This window comes from Salvelinus fontinalis, chromosome 5 (assembly GCF_029448725.1).
Source record: "Salvelinus fontinalis isolate EN_2023a chromosome 5, ASM2944872v1, whole genome shotgun sequence".
NCBI classification, from domain to species: Eukaryota; Metazoa; Chordata; class Actinopteri; order Salmoniformes; family Salmonidae; genus Salvelinus; species Salvelinus fontinalis.
In genome coordinates this window covers 13,631,136-13,654,878 of record NC_074669.1, presented here as the reverse complement: position 1 = coordinate 13,654,878, position 23,743 = coordinate 13,631,136, and the positions used below count along the sequence as shown (strand labels likewise).

The window sequence follows — 23,743 nt, the reverse complement described above, 5'->3', positions numbered from 1 at the left end:
GTATACAGATTTTCTATTGTGTTATTGACTGTACGTTTGTTTATTCCATGTGTAACTTGGTGTTGTTTTTGTCGCACTGCTTTGCTTTATCTTGACCAGGTCACAGTTGTAAATGAGAACTTGTTCTCAACTGGCCTACCTGGTTAAATAAAGGTGAAATAAAAATTAATAAAAAAGCAAGACCTGTTAAGAAATTCGATGATATGTGCCCTAGCCTACCACACAAAGGCACTATGGATTTATTTGTTCTGGTTGACACAGACATGCTCAGGAAAGTGATATCACAACTTAAGACTTCTACCTGCCTTCTCGATCCTATCCCCACCATCTTCTTCAAAACAGTTCTTAATTGCATATCTAAAGAAGTGCAAGCTATTGTTAATCACTCCCTGTTCACAGGCACTTTCCCCAACTGCACTAACAACTGCTATGGTGAAAGAAGAAATGTAATCTAGATTCTTCAGCTCTTAGCAATTTACAGCCAATCTCCAACCTTCCATTCTTAAGCATTATTGGGTTTCAAACAGCTAAATTACTGCCAACTCTATTTAACATTTTTTTTTGTCAACCTTGTTTTTGTGCCCACCACAGAACAGAGACAGCCTTAGTTAAAGTGGTAAATGATCTTAGAGCCAACACAGATGCCAAACAGCTCTCTGTCCTTGGATTTAAGTGATGTGTTCTACACTGACCATGATGTCCTTCTGGACAGACTGGAGAGGTGGGTTGGTCTCTCTGAGACAGTTCTAAATTGGTTTAGGACCTATTTAACTGGTCAATAGTTCTTTGTCACCCTTGGTGAACATAACTCAAAGACAATACATATCACATGTGGTGTACTATTCAGTTTATATATGTTACCCCATGGCAGTGTTATCAGAAACCACAGCATTGAATTTCACTGCTTTGCAGACAGTACACAACTTTACATTTCTGTCTCACAGGAGGATTTTAGAAGCACGGATAAATGATTAGACTGTATTAGTGATTTAAATACTTGGATGGCTCACAATTTCCGCCAGCTAAATCAAGACAAGCCCGAGGTACTTATTGTCGGAGCCAAAGCACACAGAGAGAATCTATCCGCACAATTTAATTCATGAGCAATAAAGATTAAACACCAGGTAAAAAACCTTGGTGTCATTTTAGATTCTGAACTCAATTTCGAATCACACATTAGGAATGTGTCCAAAATAGCTTTTTACCACCTGAGGAACATTGGCAAGGTATGGCCGTTTCTATCTCAGGCTGATACAGAGAGACTCATCCATGATTTTATTACAAGCAGGTTTGACTACTGTAATGCTCTCTTGTCTGGTCTACCCAAGAAAGTCATTGGTCAACTGCAAAACATACAGAATGCTTCAGCTCGGGTACTGACCAAGCCTAGACATTACACCGGTTTTAAGGTCTCTGCACTGGCTGCCTGTGAGTTTTAGAATACATTTTAAGATTATTCTATTGGTTTTAAATCAATCCACAATTGTCCACCCCAATACATGTCAGGCATGCTTTTAAGTTATGTGCCCAGTAGGTCCCTCAGGTCCTCTGGCACTGGCCTTTTAACTATCACAAAGCCTAGGACCAAGAGGCATGGAGAGGCAGCCTTTAGTTACTATGTCCTCAGCCTCTTGAACAGCCTGCCAGAGAACCTGAGGGGAGCCAAAACTGTAAACATATTTAAAAGAGATCTTAAAACACACCTATTTAGCTTTGCTTTTCCTTCGGGTGCTTTTTAGTCATTCAGTTTTAGTTATTATTTTGTTTTTTATCCTCTTATGTTTGCTGTGTAGTAAATATATTATTTATTTATTTTCAGTGATTTGTATTAGTTTTTTCCTGTGAAGCACATTGCGTTGCATTCCATGTCTGAAATTTGCTGTATAAATAAAGCTTGATTTAATAATGTAACCTCTCACAGCCTTCTCCAGGTTGAAAAAGTAATGGAGACACAATCTGCAGTTTATAAATGAAGTACTGCTGCCCCCTAGAGGATTCTGATGAGAGACTTCCTAGATGTGTTTGAATACCCATACTAACATACTGTATACTACATAGTTAATGACTATATACTACATACTATTAGTTAATTATAGTATACTGTAAACGAACGGTATCGTTTCAGTTGAGCGTACTAGAGCTTCGCCTGTCTACCAGATGTTGATGCTGTTGTGATGCAACCTCTTGCTAGCTTGATAGCATAACAAATGACTAACTAAACATTTTACGTTTTCGGGTGTGTTTGTAAATTCAATCTGGAATGACAGAGTGCGCTCTGCGCGTTTGTAAATTCTACTCTTGTCAGATTGTGTGTTAGTAAATTCAGCGCACACACTGGACGCTCTGGCTGAGGAATAGCCTGTAAATTTGATCCAAGCGTTCAATGGCAGTCAAGGGCCTAAGCTAACGTTGGCTAGCTATTTCCAGACACAAATGAGAGAACACCTCACTGACCATTGCACTCTCCCTAGCAGAGCTGGTTAGGCTGTTTCCTGTTATCCAGAGCGTTGGTGACTGTAACTGTGCTGCTGGTAACAATTTAATTACGCTGTTTTTAGGACGTTTACTGACACTGGCCATTTTCAACTTTGTGTTGAGTGTTCGTAAATGAATCAGTTATTCTGCTCAAGAGTGCTCTGAAATCGGAGTAAATAGCCAGAATTAACAATGTCCAATGAAACGCACGACTATACCGCTAAATTAAGAATGATGTGAATAATCATGTCAATAAACGTTGTGTAGTTAGTTAGATAGCATATAGTTTAATACACTGCCTAGCCAGTTCGTTGTATTAGGTGCCAACTAACGTTAGGTATCTAAATTAGCTAACATACCGGTACATACTGCTGCTGTAAGGGAAGCGTAGTTTACAAATTGTAAGCCAACGTAACGTATTTTAAAAGTCATTACTTTATTACATTGCTCAACATTTTCTTAACATTTGTCATAATTAGTTAAAGCAATGAATTTGTATCCATTCTCGTCGGATTTCGGCTGCATATTTTCCGGCAATCTGAAAAACTGTGAAGCCACGCCCATTTTCTGAAGTTGGATTATGGGCCCTAAATATGGAACGCCGTTTGGGTCTTTGCATATCAAAAAAGATATTTGCAAATATCTTTGATACCGATGTTTTTTGCAATTTATGGGGTATCTAGCTAGCTTTAGCTTGGTACCAAGTTAGCACCAATGCAACCAGCCTGAAAAGTGACTTATTGCGGGACTTTTAAACAACTGTGAATTGAGCCACATTATTGTACCAGTGAACCTACTATGTGTATTGAACACTATTCCAGAGGAGAAACTATGCAATGTGTATGTTTTGGAGCCTGATAACTCTGAGGACTTTGGGGGGGAAAGCACTTGTGTACTGAGTAGACTGATACCCCATTTCATTGATCCCCAATCCTTAGGTAAGGCTGTACAGTGCAATTTGAATGTCAATATGCACAATAGGCTGCCTGGGGAGGTGATTTCCCACAGTCAAAGTCCCGCAATAAGAGCTAAGACGCTAATATTTGCAACTCTTCACAGTTGTGTTCTGTAGGTGTCACCGAGTACTTATACACAATTTCATTGCTCCACATTCCAACACTCCAACCTTGTTTAACATGACCTAGTCTAAATATGGCACCACTTTCTAATACTGACTTTTATTTTCAAGGCGAAACGCAAATTCCATTATTGTGGCTAATCTTTATTGTAGCTAGCTTTAGAACACATAACCCTGTCCGGTCAAGCAATACTAGCCAGATGACGCTAACTGGCTGCTTATAACGTTATAACGTGAACAATAGGGTTAAGTAGCTGGCTAGCTAGTTATTTCAATAGGAGAACAATAAGTGGCTACCTTAAGTATTCCCCCAATGCAATTCTATAGTCGTAACACATTCACAGTTTTGATTTCAACTGATTTTTGTCAAATTAATAAATTGTCTTTTGTTGAATTTATATAAGAACATTCCAACCTCGTTTAGCATGATCTATTCCATTATGGCATGATTCCACTAGTTGTATGAATTTGCATCACTTTCATTGCGATACTTTTATTTTGAAGGCGAATCGCAAATTCCACTATTGTGGCTAATCCTTATTGTGGCTAGCTTCACATAGGTGGGTCCGACCACCATTAATCAAATAGGAACGGTCTTAAAAATTAGGGGCATTTTAAATGACACCTAGATAGAAAGTTAGTTAGCTAACTATAGCTACTGAAACAGATAGTCGTTTTGTTATGTTTTTGAGGAAGAACATTGTATCCACCAGATAGCTAGAATTTTTTATGACCAGCACTGTCCATAGCTTGGGGTAAGTATGTCTGCGTTCGTGCGACAGCGGCAGGTGCGCGAGACAACTTTACCAGCATCATAGCATAAGTATCGGTGAATCGTTGTGACAGTGTAATCAATGCGTATTAACTACGTAAAAACAATTATGAACATGTTCAATTATTATGTGACGTGCAGTCTTATCCAGGTCCTGATTGGTCAACAAGCTTTTTTGACGTATCTTTTTTTTGACACGCAAAGAACCAAACGGCGTTCCATACCTAAAAGCATGAAAATAGTGTATATATATATGGAGCATGAATATTCCGTATTTTGGCGAATTTAGTACGACATCCGGGCACTTTTGACATACTAACTATAACCATACTATGACCAATATGCATACTACTAGATTCACGTCATAAATAATACGGTTAGTGAGAGTATTCGAACACAGCTCCTGTTTCACTGTTAACTACTGTACTGCTGTCATCTCTACATGCCATGATGTTGCTTTTTTACAATGATAAGTAAACACATATTGATCAAGGACAGGTGTGACAATATACAATGGAGAGAAAACATAAGAGTTTATCAAGAAAACATGTTCCAATGATTCATGTCCACAGGGCTAAATATAGATTTCATTCTCAATTATGAGGAAATCATTTTTGAAATGGGGCAGGAAACACAGTACATTCAACAGTAAAACAAATGACACTGGGCAATTCAAGTACCAGAAATGAGGTGTAATTTAGAGCTATATGGGAACAGCAATAGAAAGTGACATGTTTTGTGTATTCAGTAAAATATCAGGCCAGGACTGATAAGGGAGTGAAATCATGTTGTTTAGCTTCTGTATTTGACATTTGCAATTCTTTACAAAATGTCCCCAAATCTCAATTCCGCATAATTAATGTGGTTTGTGTGTTTGAAATTCCATGCAACAACTGGCTCAGAATATGACCCCAAATAAATATTTTAAATAATTTTATTGAAATAAAGATCAATTTCAGTCCCAGACCCTTATGGTTTCAAAAAGCAGGCTTTGGGGTTAAGCGACAACATCCCCGAATCTTCTCCAAAGCCATCTCTTTGCCAAAACAGCAGCATTTGTAATCATATGAAAACTTATACTTAAACTTAACAGGTCCCTTGGCACATCCAATTCATACCATGGTGTACTGTTCTGGCAGTTCATACTTAAACACAACTAGTTCCATATCCAAGCAAATGTATTTACCATCTTTATTGATGAAAAGAATGGAGTCAAAATGGATTGACCGCAAGTGAAATGTATACAGTAATCATATCAGAATGTCTCTATAAAACAACTCGAGAGTATGAGACCAGCGAAAAGTTGCTTCTTATTTAAAGAGCTCAACATTACTGGGTGATGACAAAAATGGATTCTGGTCACAAAACATTCACAAGACCCCAATGTTCTCTTCCCAGAGGCAATCTGTCAGCCCCAGTAATCAGCATTGTGACGAATTAATCTTTCAGCATCAGCCATGTTGCGTAGTGTTTGGATTTCATGTGTGATGATACAGTAAACTTACATGGAAACATCTAAGCAGAGGCATGTAGATCCCATTTGAAGTGAATAAGAGCCCCACTCACATCTTAATCAAAGGCTTGATGACATGTTATAGGGCAATACTGGTTTAAAATGACATGTTCAAAACAAACCAACAATTACTCTGAAATGGATTATGCCATTTTGTAAATTCCTGGGAGAGCATCTTGTTTTGGTATTAATGCTTGTCAGAACATTGTCAAATAGTTTCCATATTGAAGTTTAAAATCAGGGCTTTGCATGTCCTTGGGAAGCGGTTTCAAGTAAAGATACTAATACTGGTCATTGTAAGACATTCGGAAAGCATGCACTGATGGACAAAGTGAAAATATACATTTTGACAAAACCCAGGTAAGAGTAACTAATATTTGCAACAAAAAAAAGTGGACTTTCCATATTCACATAAAATGGTCAATATCAGTAATGCATTAGTTGACTAGACCAAACTTGACTGAAGGGATTGAGAGTTTAATGAAGAACAGTTTCCAAAACATTACAGCTTTTCTGATCATTTCAGGGGCTTTTGGGACACATTGAAGAGCTGTAATACTGTATCCTGGCAGATACACAAGGATAATTGAGTCATCCACTCCACTTGGAAGATGCGAGGCTGGTCCTGGGTTAACAGTCACCTTGACAATCATATTGATGAACAAACACGGGGTTGGGGGAAAAAAATAAAACTTTTTAAGAGCAAATTGTTTGTATTGATTAAAGGGAAATTATAACCAATATATTCCACTACATTGAACAGAGAAAATTTACAATAGTAAATGCTGCTGCATGGGGTATACTAATATCTTCCAATTTATGATTAAAATAAACATTATGTTGAAGAAGCTGATTTTTCCATCTTCCCTGTTTCCATTAGGTGATACAATTGTGCCTGAGTGGGTTTTGCAAATTTCTGACAGTGTACTGGCTTTACAATTGCGTAGGGAAGCTGAAAACAACCTTGCCCCACAGCAGATCGGCATAGCCAAGTACCATCACTAACTATAATTACAGTTTACCATGACCAATTCAAAAAAATACTTTACCAGCTGGTGTTACCCCTTTATATTCATTAAGCTCCTATCATCTGAGGATGCACCTGCTCTTCCATTAAGTCCTTCTGGTTAAAACATATGAACAAGATGTAAGAAAAGCCAAACAGAGGCACTTGTGCCTGACTGGAGTTTTTATAGCATTGTCTTTATTAATTGATGGGGATAGTTGTATCTCTTTAAAAGGAAACAAATTATGAACAGCAACAGATGGACAATTTGATGGCAGCTTTTGCATAAAATACTGGCTGACATTCAAGATGAAGACAAAAACAAGACACTGCCTTGTAGTACTGATTGAGGAGTGTAAAATTATAACAGATCTTGTTATCCCTATGTAAGTCCAAAAAGAAAACAATAAATTAAAAAAGAAAACAGTAAAATAGTTAATCAGAAAACATGATATCGCAATCCATATTTTTTTCTCTTAAACTATTTGCATTTGGCTTAAGATCTGCTGACTCCCTTTCAGTGTCACCATCACCCCCCCAGTCTACAAACCAGGAAAGGCTGTTTGGAGATGTCCAAAGAATGTGGATTTTCCATTTCTACTCTGAGAAATCTGTGTGCACTAAGGTGGGCTGAGAGTATGAGAAACACCACCACAAAGCTTTTCCGGATGCAATGTAGCTACACAGCGATCTGGCCAAACATGCCACAGTCTTAAAAAAAGAAAAAATATAATGTGGTCTGCTTTGTCCTCACTAGTGCTTTTGGCCCCAATGAGGGGAATACTCCCTTCATGGCATCTTTAGTAAGTACTTTTAGAGTAAGCAGAATCCAGTTTCTTTCTGTCTGGTTTCCAGAGAGAAAAGAGTAAATGTCAAACTAATGCCAGTTATGAAGTTGCTGATGATCATATTCTGCTATAAGTTTCTTTATATGTGCCAGTTTGTTGTGTAGATATTCACAGCGATTCTTCTCTTGGCTATAGTTTCGATTCGTCTGTGAAGGATAGAAAAACAATCAGTATTTGTGGAGAAATTCCTTTAGCAGCTTTACGAAAAAAAAGAAAAACCAGATGCAAAGCTTACCTTTTTTATTTTACGATACTCTTGGAGTATCTGATTGTGGATTGTCTGTAAAAGAAAATACAAAATGACGATTTATAAAATGGATCAATCGGTGATTGTCAGAACAATTCATTCTAATTTGAATCCTGAAGTCGAACATGAAAACAAAAATAACTCCGGACGGCACCATAGTGCAGCTGAAGTGCTTAGGCAGAACAGTAGTCACAATGCTCCAGGGGGTGTACCTTGTACTGGTCTGTGCCTTGTTGGAGCTGCTTGAGCTCAGTGTCGAGCACAGTGAACTGCCGAGTGATGCCCTCTATCCGAGAGTGGAGGCCACGGTACTCACTGTACTCAGTATTAAAGTCATTCTTGTAGGTCTGACGCTGCTCGGAAGAGCCAATCACGGTATACTTCCTGTTCAGAGGGTGGGGGGGGGGGGGAGAAATGCAGAACTAAGAAAGAGGAGTGATTCAATGAAATACCTCAATTGCGCACTTTCCATGTCGTCAGGATCTGTTGCTGAAAACAGTCATTTCATTATACATGTATTTTGGTTTTGTAAGAAGAAGGAAGTGCTTACGATAAATAGTCTGCCATCTCAGTCGATGACGAAGGAACACTGGTGTTGTTGCACATTCCATTGAGATCTGAAAGGAAGCACAAGGTGACTTTGTAAGATAACCTTTCTCCATTGAAGCCGATACATGAAGACTCACTATTTATTATCACTTACATCAGTCAGGGCTTCCATTCACAAGAAAGCAGACTGCAGTAATTTATGTATAGTGTTCATACATACATTTTATCAATTCATTTCAAATTGGGACAAAATCAGATATTTGAAATATAAGGATGAGCATGTGTTGTCTTTCCATTGTGCAAAATGTCTGAATTACCCAATTTAAAACTCATGAGCTGTAATCATGCTTAGCAGTAGAGGTCCCCAATTTTGCCAATCGGTCACCTGATTTAACTGAGTACCAATGTGATTACTACAAACAATGACTATAGATCTCTATACTATGACAACTCACCTGTGCTCCTGTGTGGAATACTGCTGCTCTTCAGGTTGTCAGGGCTGGAGGTGATGTCACAGGCCTTTCTTGGTTCAGGAACACGCTCCTCCACTCCCTTCCTCTCTCTCTCCTTGGACTTTTCCTTGTCTTTGTGTTTTTTGGACTTCTTCTTGGACTTGCCGTGCAGGGAAGGCGAGGAGCTCTTGCCTCGGGGCCTGTCGCGGCCCATGTGTCTGGGGGACGAGTGGCCCAGGCTTGGAACGGACAGTGCTGCAGGCCCAGAGAAGACGGGTGGCTGGCTCAGTCTCTCGGCCATGGCTGCCTCCTGGCTCTCACAGTCCCGGCCATTGTGGCTGGAGTCGTTGCTGACATCAGAGAGTGGGTCGAAGGGTCGGGGGATGTCCAGCAGGGGGAGCTGGGAGCTGGATGTCACACCGTCTCCTACTGCCGCGACCACGACCCCGCTCACCTCCTTCCCATTAGAGGAACTCAGCTTGCCATTTACTGGTCCCGCTGCCTTGTTGGCGAGGTGTGATATCCTGGGCTTTTTGTTGGCCAGTGGATCGATGAAATCCGCAGCCGGCCGTTTCTGGCAGAAACAGAGTTTGATGCACAAAATGAAACAGGGAATGTGGACTCATTTCACCTCTAAGGATTCTGAGAAAGTATGAGCTATAGTTTCTATTCATGACACATCAAGATAAAGAATATATACAAAAATGAAGTTAATGTGCTGTGCTGGTGAGAAGCAGAGGAGAAGGTCAGAGTAGTCAGAGTGAAAGGGAACTCGGCTACACTGAGTGTATGATGACCGTGCCCTTTCCACACAATGCATGGTATTGTATTACTACCGACTTCATTTGAACCGGCCTACACTAACAACTTTAGAAGTGGCTGACTTAATCACAGTGGAGCAGGAAGTCCTTGGTTCTGAAATAACACTAGGCCCAGTTTGAAGCCCTGTGGACCGGCACGGCTCCTTAACCTGTTTAGTTTGGCAGAACTCCTCGAACGTCTCTCACCAAACCAGACAACTGCTCCGCTGTGGGTTTCTGTTTACAGCTAGTGTTCCAAAACTCCCTCTTTTCAACACCATTGCACGTTTGTGTGTGTACGAAGGAGGGGGAGACTGGAGTGTGTATTTGCTAATGCGTAAGGGAGGGAATGGAAGGGAAAGGACATGAGGTGTCCGAGGTGAAAACCCAGAGGGGAAGGAGCTAATAATAAAATCTATAGTAACTCCACAGAGAACAATGAGACAGATATTTCACTGGATGTATAAATGCTCCTTGCTTGTTCTGCCCACTATGACTAATTTGCTCCCATTGGAAACGACAAGCTGTGGTCTCTTGGTTTAGTTATAAAAATCTTTGGTAACTCCTCCTGAGAGGACGTTCTGTGAGGACGGTGGGGAGGAGGTGGAAAAGAATAAAGGGGTGGAGGAGCATGGCGCATGTAGCTCAGTTGGTAGAGCGCAATGCCAGGGTTGTGGGTTCGATTCCCACGGTGGACAAGTATGGGGGGGGGAGTATGAAAATGTAAGCACTCACTACTGTAAGTCGCTCTGGATAAGAGCTTCTGCTAAATGACTAAAATGTAAATGTAAGAGAAGGAAATGGAGGATAGGAGGCTTACCTGCAACGGGGAGCTGCTGGACAGCTCTTTGGGAGGGCTCACTGGGACCTCAACTGGAGGTGGCGGAGCCACTGTGGTGGTGGTCGTGTTCTGAGTCTGACTTTGGGCCTGACTCATTTTCCTAAAACAAAGCAAGTCACAGAAACTGAGTCACGACACAGTGAGACATAAATAATACATTGCAGAAAACCCAAAATTCAGACTTTCATTATTTGGGGAAAAACTTCCAGAGTTCGGGTTAAATCTATTGCTGAAGTAGGTCGAGGCACATTGGGATCATACTTGCGAACATTAGAAGTGTAAACTTTCTCAGTCTCAAAATGCGCATCAGACAACTAAAATCAATCAACGTAGTTGCACTTGATCAAATGCTACATACTTTATATCCACCAACCAATGGCATTTCTTAAAATAGGTCAAATTGGCCACCAGCAGGATATTTTAAACCTCCAGATTGAAGTGTTGAATGCCAATATAGCATGATGCATTCTTGACTAGGCTACTAACTTTAGACAAAATTCAAAAGGCAAGTCTTCGCATATAGGCCTATGACAAAAATCTAGTTTTTGCTAATCCGTTTTACACACACACATCCATGTGCTTTTGTGGGGAAAAGATCAAGGTCTATACAACATTTACGTTTACTGCACATAAAAAAAAAAAAAAAAAAGTCAGAGCCATGGCCTTCTCAATTGGCTATCATGTACCATCGGATCCTGGTGGTACACACTGCCAAAGAGTTTGACTCAAAAATGACAGTGCACATTAAAAGGAAAAATCCGACAACACTGAAAAAGAAAAAGTGGTTAAAAAACAATATGTTTGGTGAACAAGTGTTTCATTTTGGCGTTATAATAAGGTTGGTAGCAACATGGAAAATCTTTGTGGAAACCTGTTGCAGCTCAAGTTGACAAAAAAAAATCCACAATGCAATTCTCTGTGCTGGATGACTAGCTAGGTAGCCAGCCAGCAAATGTAGCTACACACAATAATCTCACAGACAATATCAGCATGCAAAGTAGCTAGTTCGCTGTAAATTCACCTAAACAAACTGCACTATCAATTTAGAAGTCTAGCCCATTTTTCCCCACAGCAAGAAAGGAGTTGCCATATTAATACAATAAACCCCTTTTCATTATCAAGCCAATTAAGAATATTGTAGAAACTTGTAACGACGTAAGAAATGCAGTAATTATTATATTGTGAAACAAACTAATTTTGTGAGCTATGACATGAAGTAATTTGAATATGTTGCAAGAGAATAATTTGACCTTAAACTCGCCAGATCATTTCCCATCAATTGATGTCAATTTAACTCGATTGACGGTTATGATTAAGCAATAAGACACAAGTGGGTATGGCAGCCAAGTGGTTAGAGTGTTGGGCCAGTAACCAAAAGGTTGCTGGATCGAATCTCTGAGCTGACAAAGTAAAAATCTGTCGTTCTGCCCCTGAACAAGGCAGGTAAGCCACTGTTCCCCGGTAGGCTGTCATTGTAAATAAGAATTTGTTCTCAACTGACTTGCCTAAATAAATAAAGGTTAAATAAAAATATGGCCAATATACCACGGCTATGGGCTGTTCTTAAGCATGACGCATCACGGAGTGCATGGATACAGTTGTTATCCGTGGTATATTGGCCATCTACCCCAAATCCCCAGGGTGCCTTATTGCTATTATAAACTGGTTGCCAATGTAATTGGAACAGTAAAAAGTATATTTGTCATTCCTGTGGTATATGGTCTAAAATAAAATCAAAGTTTATTTGTCACGTGCGCTGAATACAACAGGTGTAGACCTTACAGTGAAATGCTTACTTACAGGCTCTAACGAACAGTGCAAAAAAGGTATTAGGTGAACAATAAGGAGGTAAAGAAATAGAACAGTAAAAAGATTGGCTAAATACAGTAGCAAGGCTATAAAAGTAGGGAGGCTACATACAGACACCGGTTAGTCAGGCTGATTGAGGTAGTATGTACATGTAGATATGGTTAAAGTGACTATGCATATATGATGAACAGAGAGTAGTAGTAGCGGAAAAGAGGGGTTGGCAGGTGGGACACAATGCAGATAGCCCGGTTAGCCAATGTGCCGGAGCACTGGTTGGTCGGCCCAATTGAGATAGTACGTACATTAACTATACATTCAAGTGACTATGCATATATGAACAGCTTTCAGCCCAATAAGCATTCAGGGCTCAAACCAGGTTTATAATTGTAAATAAATCTCCTTTGCGGATATGCATAACTATAGATAAATCTGACAGGAGAGTTTGAGTGATGAAAGTTGGACAGAGGATCTTTATCTCTGAGCAAGAAACACTTGGACTAAATTAATGCTAGGCTATTTTCTGGCAAATGTGCTGTTATTTGCCAGATGTTAAGAATACAAACCATTATAAAATAGCCCATTTGCAAGATTGACTTGTCATTTCAATAGGCATAGGCTACAGACTGATTGTAATTCAACTTTGCCATTGTTTGCTTAGATAAAGCCAGGTAGCCTTATAGGCCTACATCTAAATTCAGATTGTCTAAGCAACTGTAGACTATATGTAGTCAAGATGTAAACTCAATGATTTAGCAGCTTGCTTAGTTCAAATTAAGATTTATTCAACACGAATAGCGAGGAGATTGAGGTAAGAAGTGCTTGTGTTTCCCAAACCATGCTGGAATAGGCTACTGAGGATGGGGTCATAACTTTAAATCACTGAATTAAATATTCATGTATATGAAGTGAATATGCTTGTGAACAGTTGTTTAATTTTTTTTTAACTTGTAGCCTCAATCTGACCTCCGTTACCGTCAATCTAACAACTGATCGGCAATTGTGATAGAGCTTCGATAGATTCCAATTTAATTAACTAAACATGTCCCTTAATAATGGCATAATAACATTGAAGTTAGGCTATTTATTAAATTGGTTTGCCAGCTACAGGTAGGCTACACAAGTGGCACATATTGATTTGCAATGACTTCAGAGATTGTCATTTCAACATATTTATTGTATCAAATGGTTACCCACAATGGCATATAAATTAATAGGCTACTTGATGGCCAGAGGCAAATGTATCATTCTCCACATTTAATGTCAGTTTCATTGAGGACTTCTACCCATAAAAAGAACCACGCGAGGGAGTTCCATAACTTCCATTTCAAATTTTCACTTCGGCAGCCCCCGAGATCCAAGAATTGAGCATGTGTAAAACCCTTCGCTTTATATGGTTTTCCATGAGAAAAGTCAACATTGGAGCGAACAGAATTTTGCAAATATATCCAATGCGCTCTAGGCGCCTAAAGTCATTTTTCCTGTGTTTTGTTACCTGATTTCTTTATGTGCATCAGTTCTAGCGCGTTAATGTTTTATGGAAAAAAGGTTGGAAATAGGTGTCTCCATAATGATAACGTGAACGCGACTGGTCGACAATCTGCTGGGTGGGGCGTTATTACTTTCCTTCATTTATTGGATCCATATCTCTTTGTCGTCATATCCTGTTCCTGTTTAGGCACCTGGCCACCCGAGTGCAGGTGGGCTCTCTGTCAACATGAGGCTCTTACTGGTCCTACCCCAAGTACACACAGGTACACACATACACAGGTACACACACACAAACCCCCTAAGTTTCCAACATGACCTGACATGTATGTTACAGGAGTTGAAGGTGGAGCATGCCTTGTACCAGCGGCAGCTCCAGAGCTCCAAGCCATGATGGGGTCCCGGGTGGCGCAGTGGTCTAGGGCACTGCATCGCAGTGCTAGCTGCGCCACCAGAGTCTCTGGGTTCGAGCCCAGGCACTGTCGCAGCCGGCCGCAACCGGGAGGTCCGTGGGGCGACGCACAATTGGCATAGCGTCGTCCGGGTTAGGCCGGTAGGGATATCCTTGTCTCAGTATGTAAAAATGTAATAAAATGTATGCACTCTACTGTAAGTCGCTCTGGATAAGAGCGTCTGCTAAATGACTAAAATGTAAATGTAAATATCTCCTTTCTATAATTTATCTAGGATTTGGCACCATGCGATGCACCCCCCTGGACTAAAGGGGCAGACAAATAGGAAAAATTTGCAAGACCCTCTGTTAAATTACACATTTCCTGAGGTAGGAATATCTCAAATATGATCAATGGCTCATTCGAGAATTATGACATCAGATAGTATTGAAATCTGACATGTATGATAGACGTTTTCGCGATCTTAAAGTCGTATTCTTATTAACTTCCAATGTAGCGAAAGACTTCACAGTGCTACATCATGCCGGACGGATTTCTGCCTGCTTGAATGCCAATAACTCACAGATACACATGAAAACATTAAATGACCCAGGTAATCAACAGATCAGAGATGCACAAAAACAATATAACATTCAACAAACATTTTTGTTAAGGAAAACACTTCACTGCTGTCCTCGATTCAAAATAGCTCATGGTATTATAATTAGGCATATAAAATATTGTACATGTAAGGTGTAGCCTACATGTCTATGTAATATAGCAGAGATTATTATTTAGGTAGCAGTGCCAGTAGCCTGTATGTCAACAAGAGAATTCTATTTAAATGTATTCGTAACAGTCATTTACAAGATTTTGGCTCCACTTCTCAACACAGCAACACAATAAATGTAATTCTACATCTCAAAAGGGGGGGAAAATGTGAGATTCAAACCCTTTCCATAATCTGCGACAACTACGTGGAGCTAGGCACTACACAGAGCTATTTGACCAGTCAGTCAAGCATGTGATCTAGTTCTTTTTTTTTTTTTATCAGAAGGTGCCGTTCGCTTTCAGGAACAGGTGTTGGATTATGTCCAACTACATCGAGTTTAATTGGATGATATGGAATTTTAATCATATATAAAATCACAGCCAGCTATGCAGGTTAGCACACAGCTAAATCAGCCAGGTTATCGGTGGGGAACAGATAACATATAGTGTGTGCTCACGAGAAACTACTTTGACGGTTTTAAATGATCATTGAGATGGAGAAAACGTTTAAACAAACCTTTTCTAATGTTCACAAGTAGAGCCCCATTGAGTTGACAAGTCTGCAATCAAACTAGTACTAGGTGGTTGTATTAATTCATCGCGCCAAGGTTAACTCTATTCCCTGTTCCAATGGACCTGTGACATATTGGCACATGACAGCATTATGGTGGCCTTGCTCTACATTCTGTTATTTTCCTCAACTCAATTCAGTCTCAGACAGATACAAATAAAACTGACCTGGTTTAACACAAGTCAGACATCATAACCAGATCATTGACAAAGCCTTGGGTGAGATGCTAAGTTACAGTTGCATAAAAAAATAGAAAGGGTGTGTAATGTGTACATAAACAGGTTATTTGTGTATGTTGGTAGTGTGGACAGTAGGGGGCAGTGGGATACACTGGGGAAATCTCCAAACCACACCCGACAGAGAGCGAGTGGTAGGGAGGAGAAAGAGGGAGAGAGAAAAAGCGAGAGTGCGCTAGAGGGGTGGGGAGAGCAGACTAGGGGAAAGGCTGGCTGCTGTGCTCTGGTCAAGTCCCAACTGAAGACAAGCAAGCCCAGGCCTGGACCTTGGACCAGTGCCACCTCACACATGGATCAGCATGTGCTGGAACAGTGTTGCATCACAGGCCTTCCGATCATTTTGCTGCACTACTCTTGCGTGACTACGGCTGGTGTTCAAACTTTAGGGAAGGGAGGGTGGTCAGCTCATAAGCTAGCCAAGCTCAAAGTCCAGTCCCCAAAAATATATGATTGAAATATATTGCTTTGGGATGACTTCCACAGAAACATTTAATAATTGAGTGTGTGAAATATTCCATGCTATATTGAGTCCAACAACTTTGGGTCAACTCCGTAAACCCAGCTAAGCGCTCTGCAATGCCTGTTCTAAATTTAGCTGGGATGTACATTTCCTTACTGCCCCAGATGTTAAAAAACAGCTTTTTCCACTGGGTCCCACCAAAGAAAAAAAAGCCAGCTAGTTCTGTCAACAAAACAGGGCAGAGGGAATACTCAGAGCAGGGATCCACACAGAGAGCAGTGCCTGGTTTCAGACTAGAATCTACTATTCCTGAGCATACTTGGAGCTCCTGGGATTCTATGGAAGTTTGTATAAACCACACAGAGCAGAAGTGAAAAACTCCAGAAACCAATGTGGGGATGATCCCATTATTCCTGGTTTATGCCGCTGGCAGTTATTGACACGTGGAGCTACACAGAAAAGCATTGGTTTAATATGGCATGCGGTATAGTAATATAGCACCATCTAGCACATACCGAACAAGGATCCTCTTCAGAAGTTGCTGGTCTCCCTCAGTGTAGCCTGGCCAGTCCTTCTGAATGTCCTTAAACAAAGAGTCCTTCAATGTGAAGGTGTTGTCTCTCCCATTTAGGTTAGCCACCTAGAGACAAGCGACAGCAATCAGTGCATTACAATAATGCCATGATGCAGTATTCTGGAAGAACGCATTTCCTAAGCCTATTCTCAAGAAATGCACCATTAATACCCTGCACCACTGCCAGTGACTGACTTGTTTGCAGTGGGCTTCAGGGCCGGCTAGGACTTACCTGTAACCACAGGCTAAGCCCCGGCTCTAAGTGTCTTGAAGGCTTGGGTCCTGTGACTAATTTATCAGTTGTGGGACAGAGCTCAGAAGGGCCCTCGGTCTGCCAAGGTCCAGCAAACCCAACCTGTTGTGAAAGCACTCTACCTTATGAGCATGGGTGTTATGAGATGGGTGGCACCAGCCTGAAATATGATTGACCCAATGTGAATTGGGGGGGGGGGGGGCACTAAGGGTGGCCAGAGCGAAAATACAGTGCGTTTGTTCTGGCAGTTTAGTGGGCTGGCTTTCCCTCGAATTCCAGCACCAAGCAAATTTCAGGTCTGCTGAGCACAAACTTGAATGTTTTGAAAAGTCAGTGCAACTTCCAGGGTGCGTTCGTTGTGAGCACAGAGGCTGTACCCGCTTTAAATTAAAACTAGGGTTGTCCCGACTAAAAATAATCTTGGTCGACCAAGAGTCAATCGATTGGTCGAAATGTTCAAACGTGTATTTTTCCATATATAGACATCCTATGTGTTTTAATCAAATTAACTATATGCACTGAGCTTGTATGATGTTTTATGCGAACTGTTCGATTAAATAATTAAGACATAAAATTTACTAGAATTAGTCCGACCGCACTGACGAGCATCCGTTGTCTCTCTTCCCTGCTGCAGCGACCACCACAGAACATCAGTGTGTATCGTGCTGTCCGTGTTGCTGAAGCTGCATCATAATTACAGCCATTTCTGACTGAAAAGTTGTTACCTAAACGAATTAGGGATTTCTGTAAAACAATCCCTATTCCTTCAACCCTTGCTCTCTTTACGTGATGTATGCAGATGACCAATAGGGCCTGACCTAGGCCTATAGCATATCATAATCACAAAAATAAATCGATTATAACAAACTCCGAACACAAAACAGCAAAATTAATGCATAGGACTTGAGAAAAAAAAATGAAACGGGGGAATGTTTACTGGTTGCTCAGGAGGTAAAGGGGAAGTCAGATGTGTGGAAAACAATTGACTTGTGGAAAATACTGATCAAGAAAAAGGAGCTGCATCCATATCAGGTGTGCCAAACAGGTGCTGTTAGATTACAATACAACTTTTCTGAGCGATTGGTAACAATGTAAAAAAAAAAAAAAAAAAAAATGAAGCGTACCAGAGGCTGTTGTAAAAATTTAAATCTAAAAAATGTAAAGCCTTTATTGCAGCAAAGACTAAAAACAGTCATTCATTTGTGAATGAAATTTCTGAAATAAAACGGTTTAGGCTTATTTAATATTCAATGGTCGCTTTGCTTTGTAATTTATAAAACAAATGCTTGATTGCATTTCAAATCACAAATGACTCGTATGCGGTGTTATGACGAACTAAAAATGAATGATTGATACAGTAGCCTATATAAGTATTGAAATATAGACCTAAGTAAGTTACGGTATTAAGACTTAACAGGATGCGCTCTTAGGCCTACAGCTTGATGGTGGTTATAGAAGGCTGGGGGCTCCCAAGCGGCCTAAGGCACTGCATCTCAGTGCAATACCTGGTTCGAATCCAGGCTGCATCACATCCGGCCGTGATTGGGAGTCCCATAGGGCGGCGCACAATTGGCCAAGCGCCGTCCGGGTTTTGCCGAGGTAAGCAGTCAATTGTAAATAAGACTTAGTACTAAATTGACTTGCCCAGTAAATAAAGGGAACACTTAAACAACAATGTAACTCCAAGTCAATCACACTTCTGTGAAATCAAACTGTCCACTTAGGAAGCAACACCGATTGACAATACATTTCACATGCTGTTGTGCAAATGGAATAGACAAAAGGTGGAAATTATAGGCAATTAGTAAGACACCCCCAAAAAAGGAATGGTTCTGCAGGTGGTGACCACACACCATTTCTCAGTTCCTATGCTTCCTGGCTGATGTTTTGGTCACTTTTGAATGCTGGCGGTGCTCTCACTCTAGTGGTAGCATGAGACGTAGTCTACAACCCACACAAGTGGCTCAGGTAGTGCAGTTCATCCAGGATGGCACACCAATGCGAGCTGTGGCAAAAAGGTTTGCTGTGTCTGTCAGCGTAGTGTCCAGAGCATGGAGGCGCTACCAGGAGACAGGCCAGTACATCAGGAGACGTGGAGGAGGCCGTAGGAGGGCAACAACCCAGCAGCAGGACAACTACCTCCGCCTTTGTGCAAGGAGGAGCAGGAGGAGCACTGCCAGAGCCCTGCAAAATGACCTCCAGCAGGCCACAAATGTGCATGTGTCTGCTCAAACGGTCAGAAAACAGACTCCATGAGGGTATGAGGGCCCGACGTCCACAGGTGGGGGTTGTGCTTACAGCCCAACACCGTGCAGGACGTTTGGCATTTGCCAGAGAACACCAAGATTGGCAAATTCGCCACTGGCGCCCTGTGCTCTTCACAGATGAAAGCAGGTTCACACTGAGCACATGTGACAGACGTGACAGAGTCTGGAGACGCCGTGGAGAACGTTCTGCTGCCTGCAACATCCTCAAACGTGACCGGTTTGGCGGTGGGTCAGTCATGGTGTGGGGTGGCATTTCTTTGGGGGGCCGCACAGCCCTCCATGTGCTCGCCAGAGGTAGCCTGACGGCCATTAGGTACCGAGATGAGATCCTCAGACCCCTTGTGAGACCATATGCTGGTGCGGTTGGCCCTGGGTTCCTCCTAATGGAAGACAATGCTAGACCTCATGTGGCTGGAGTGTGTCAGCAGTTCCTGCAAGAGGAAGGCATTGATGCTATGGACTGGCCCGCCCGTTCCCCAGACCTGGATCCAATTGAGCACATCTGGGACATCATGTCTCACTCCATCCACCAACGCCACGTTGCACCACAGACTGTCCAGGAGTTGGCGGATGCTTTAGTCCAGGTCTGGGAGGAGATCCCTCAGGAGACCATCCGCCACCTCATCAGGTGCATGCCCAGGCTTTGTAGGGAGGTCATACAAGCACGGAGGCCACACACACACACACTACTGAGCCTCATTTTGACTTGTTTTAAGGACATTACATCATAAGTTGGATAAGCCTGTAGTGTGGTTTTCCACTTCAATTTTGAGTGTGACTCCAAATCCAGACCTCCATGGGTTGATCCATTTGATTTCCATTGATAATTTGTGTGATTTTGTTGTCAGCACATTCAACTATGTAAAGAAAAAAGTATTTAATAAGATTATTTCATTCATTCAGATCTAGGATGTGTTATTTTAGTGTTCCCTTTTTTTTGAGCAGTGTATATATTTAAGGCTGCTATACTAAGCCTATTAATGATAATGAAATGAATTATCATTCGCAATAACAATAAGGAGATCAAGGTTAATTATTATATACAGTGTAAACACTAATTTAATTATAAATAATACCAGAGAGGCTGGTCTAACGAGAAAAAAAGTGTAAAGCCTTTATTACAGCATAGCAAAGATTAAAAACAGACTCATTTGTGGATGCCTGAGGCTTGGTGTTCAGAGTCAGTAGGCTATTAAACACAAACAAGAAACAGAAGCAGGATCTGTCTTATTTTAGTAGATAAGGATGATTTATAAAGCCAGGCACATTTAACAGTTAGGCTATTGATTAAAGACCTAATTAAGTTGGAGTTTCCTCTCCTCACTTTTCTTAGACAATTAAGGCAAGTGCGGTTGTCTCATCTCTATAACTCCGCTGCCGCCTCTGGCGCATTGTTCTCAATACCAATATGCTGGATACTTTTGTTATTATGCACATAGCAACATGGTGTAGGGAAAGGCGCCAATTCAACAGCGCACTGATGTTTTCAGAATCACTATCCAACGCGGGAGAAAACACATCTTATTTGTTGCGCCATTGTTCTTACATATAACCATATAAAACTCAGCAAAAAAGAAACGTTCCTTTTTCAGGACCCTGTTTTTCAAAGATAATTCGTAAAAATCCAAATAATTTCACAGATCTTCATTGTAAAGGGTTTAAACTGTTTCCCATGCTTGTTCAATGACCCATAAACAATGAATTAACATGCACCTGTGGAACGGTCGTTAACACACTAACAGCTTAGACTGTAGGCAATTAAGGTCACAATTATGAAAACTTAGGACACTAAAGAGGCCTTTCTACTGACTCTGAAAAACACCAAGAAAGAAAGATACCCAGAGTCCCTGCTCATCTGCGTGAATGTGCCATATGCCTCCTTGCAGCATGCCTCAGGACTGCAGATGTGCCCAGGGCAATAAATTGCAATGTCCGTACTGTGAGACGCCTAAGACAGCGCTACAGGGAGACAGGAAGGACAGCTGATCGTCCTCGCAGTGGCAGACCACGTGTAACACCTGCACAGGATCGGTACATCTGAACATCACACCTGTGGGACAGGTACAGGATGGCAAGAACTGCCCGAGTTACACCAGGAACGCACAATCCCTCCCTCAGTGCTCAGACTGTCCGCAATCGGCTGAGAGAGGCTGGACTGAGGGCTTGTAGGCCTGTTGTAAGGCAGGTCCTCACCAGACATCACCGAAAACAATGTCATCTATGGGCACAAACCCACCGTCGCTGGACCAGACAGGATTGTCAGAAAGTGCTCTTCACTGATGAGTCGCCGTTGTTTTTCACCAGGGGTGATGGTCGGATTTGCGTTCATCGTCGAAGGAATGAGCGTTACACTGAGGCCCGTACTCTGGAGCGGGATCGATTTGGAGGTGGAAGGTCCGTCATGGTCTGGGGCGGTGTATCACAGCATCATCGGACTGAGCTTGTTGTCATTGCAGGCAATCTCAATGCTGTGCGTTACAGGTAAGACATCCTCCTCCCTCATGTGGTACCCTTGCTGCAGGCTCATCCTAATATGGCCCTCCAGCATGACAATGCCACCAGCCATACTGCTCGTTCTGTGCGTGATTTCCTGCAAGACAGGAATGTCAGTGTTCTGCCATGGCCAGCGAAGAGCACGGATCTCAATCCCACGTCTGAGACCTGAGCACGTCTGGGACCTGTTGGATCGGAGGGTGAGGGCTAGGGCCATTCCCCCCAGAAATGTCCAGGAACTTGCAGGTGCCTTGGTGGAAGAGTGGGGTAACATCTCATAGCAAGAACTGGCAAATCTGGTGCAGTCCATGAGGAGGAGATGCACTGCAGTACTTAATGCAGCTGGTGGCCACACCAGATACTGACCGATACTTTTGATTTTTACCACCCCCCCCCCCCTTTGTTCAGGGACACATTATTCCATTTGTTAGTCACATCTGTGGAACTTGTTCAGTTTATGGTCTCAGTTGTTGAATCTTGTTATGTTCATACAAATAGCAGGTGACAGTAAGTTACTTACAGTAAGTAAGTTTTTGCTCAGTTTACTATTTTAGTAGCACATGTCTTAGAGTGATGGACTGTGCCATCCCCACAGCCTCCACAATGGACCAGTCCACTCAAACAGGTGCCAATCAGACAGGTCTCTTGTACACAATGATTATAAAAATAAAAATAAATGCAACTTGCTCGACTAAAGAAATCTCGGTCGACCAACAGCCTATCGACCAAACAATCGACTAAACGGGGTCAGCCTTAATTTTAACAGTGGCCAAGTAGACTACTGTGGCTTTGATAATGTAGGCCTACCAGAGTGGCCTACCATAAAAAACAAAGCAGAAAACCCATCCCATAACATTTTAACATGGAAGTAGCCGTTCTATCCTTCAGCATACATTATCAGCCAATGTGTGGTGTTCAATGAAGGCCTAGATTCCATGAGACTTTTCAAAAAACATGAACCTGTCTATCCACCTGTCCTTCAGACAAGGTGGTGACTGAAAATGTTGTATTGTGTTTAATGCAAGAAACCACAACCAAATAAAATGCGTTATTCACATACTCTATAGTGATGATTATGATGATGGTATGACAAATGTATGCTACTCTGCGTATTGGCTACTTAGTTTATTCAAGCCTGTCTAGAAATACAACAATGCCCTTTTAATAAGCTCTTGACTTGCTTTTCAAAGATGTCTAGAAATGTACACGTTTTGTGCTCTTGTAGGAACCAACCACTCCCCCATTGTGACCAGAAATGAGCTATAACTGGCATAATAACTCACCAACGAGCAAAGAATATGCACACATGGCTACATGGAGCCTTTGTTTTGATCTCAAAACAAGTGCATCTACTCCTGACTGCTCGTGCCTGTCAATGCAATAGAATCCTACTCCGACACGCTCTGCAAAATCTCCTGCATAGTTAGTTTTGCATTAAGGTTGGGTGATATTTGGGTAGACCACTACAATGTTACTCCAAAGATCACAATATCATTTTGCTACGTTAATGACTAGATCATTCCAGACTGTGCAATTCTTGTGCTTATTTAAGATAGTCGCATTCTCATTAAATAATCTTAGCATGGTATGTTGCATTGAAAGTGGATAATATGAAGTTGATTCGATTACAATTCCCACAGTAGAGGGAAACGTTGATAGTACTGTTAACAGGGACAAGTGTTTGAAGTTCAATCTCATGCTTCTCTGCTCAGGCTGGAATTTCTTCTGTGCGGCAGTCCCGAGGGATCTGCGTGCAGGAACATTGTTTAGGAACATGCGGATGCCTTGGAGCAGGTGCGAAGGCTGTTGGATTGTCTGGCTGGCTTTAGGGCCATGGAGAGTGCAGCTGCA

General features: G+C 41.6%; 1 protein-coding gene across 1 annotated transcript in view; it reads right to left on the bottom strand.

The window, feature by feature from the left end:
- Positions 1-5,502: 5,502 nt before the first annotated feature.
- Positions 5,503-23,743, bottom strand: part of LOC129855159 (RNA polymerase II elongation factor ELL-like) — a 48,002-nt gene continuing 29,761 nt past the window's right edge. The window contains exons 6-12 of the mRNA XM_055922533.1: positions 16,821-16,945; positions 10,561-10,681; positions 8,944-9,514; positions 8,490-8,556; positions 8,152-8,323; positions 7,928-7,972; positions 5,503-7,838 (exon numbers count right to left, since the gene is read on the bottom strand). Of these exons, the coding sequence (XP_055778508.1) occupies positions 7,722-7,838; positions 7,928-7,972; positions 8,152-8,323; positions 8,490-8,556; positions 8,944-9,514; positions 10,561-10,681; positions 16,821-16,945 (1,218 nt within the window). The 3' untranslated portion in view covers positions 5,503-7,721. The remainder of the gene's footprint in view (positions 7,839-7,927; positions 7,973-8,151; positions 8,324-8,489; positions 8,557-8,943; positions 9,515-10,560; positions 10,682-16,820; positions 16,946-23,743) is intronic.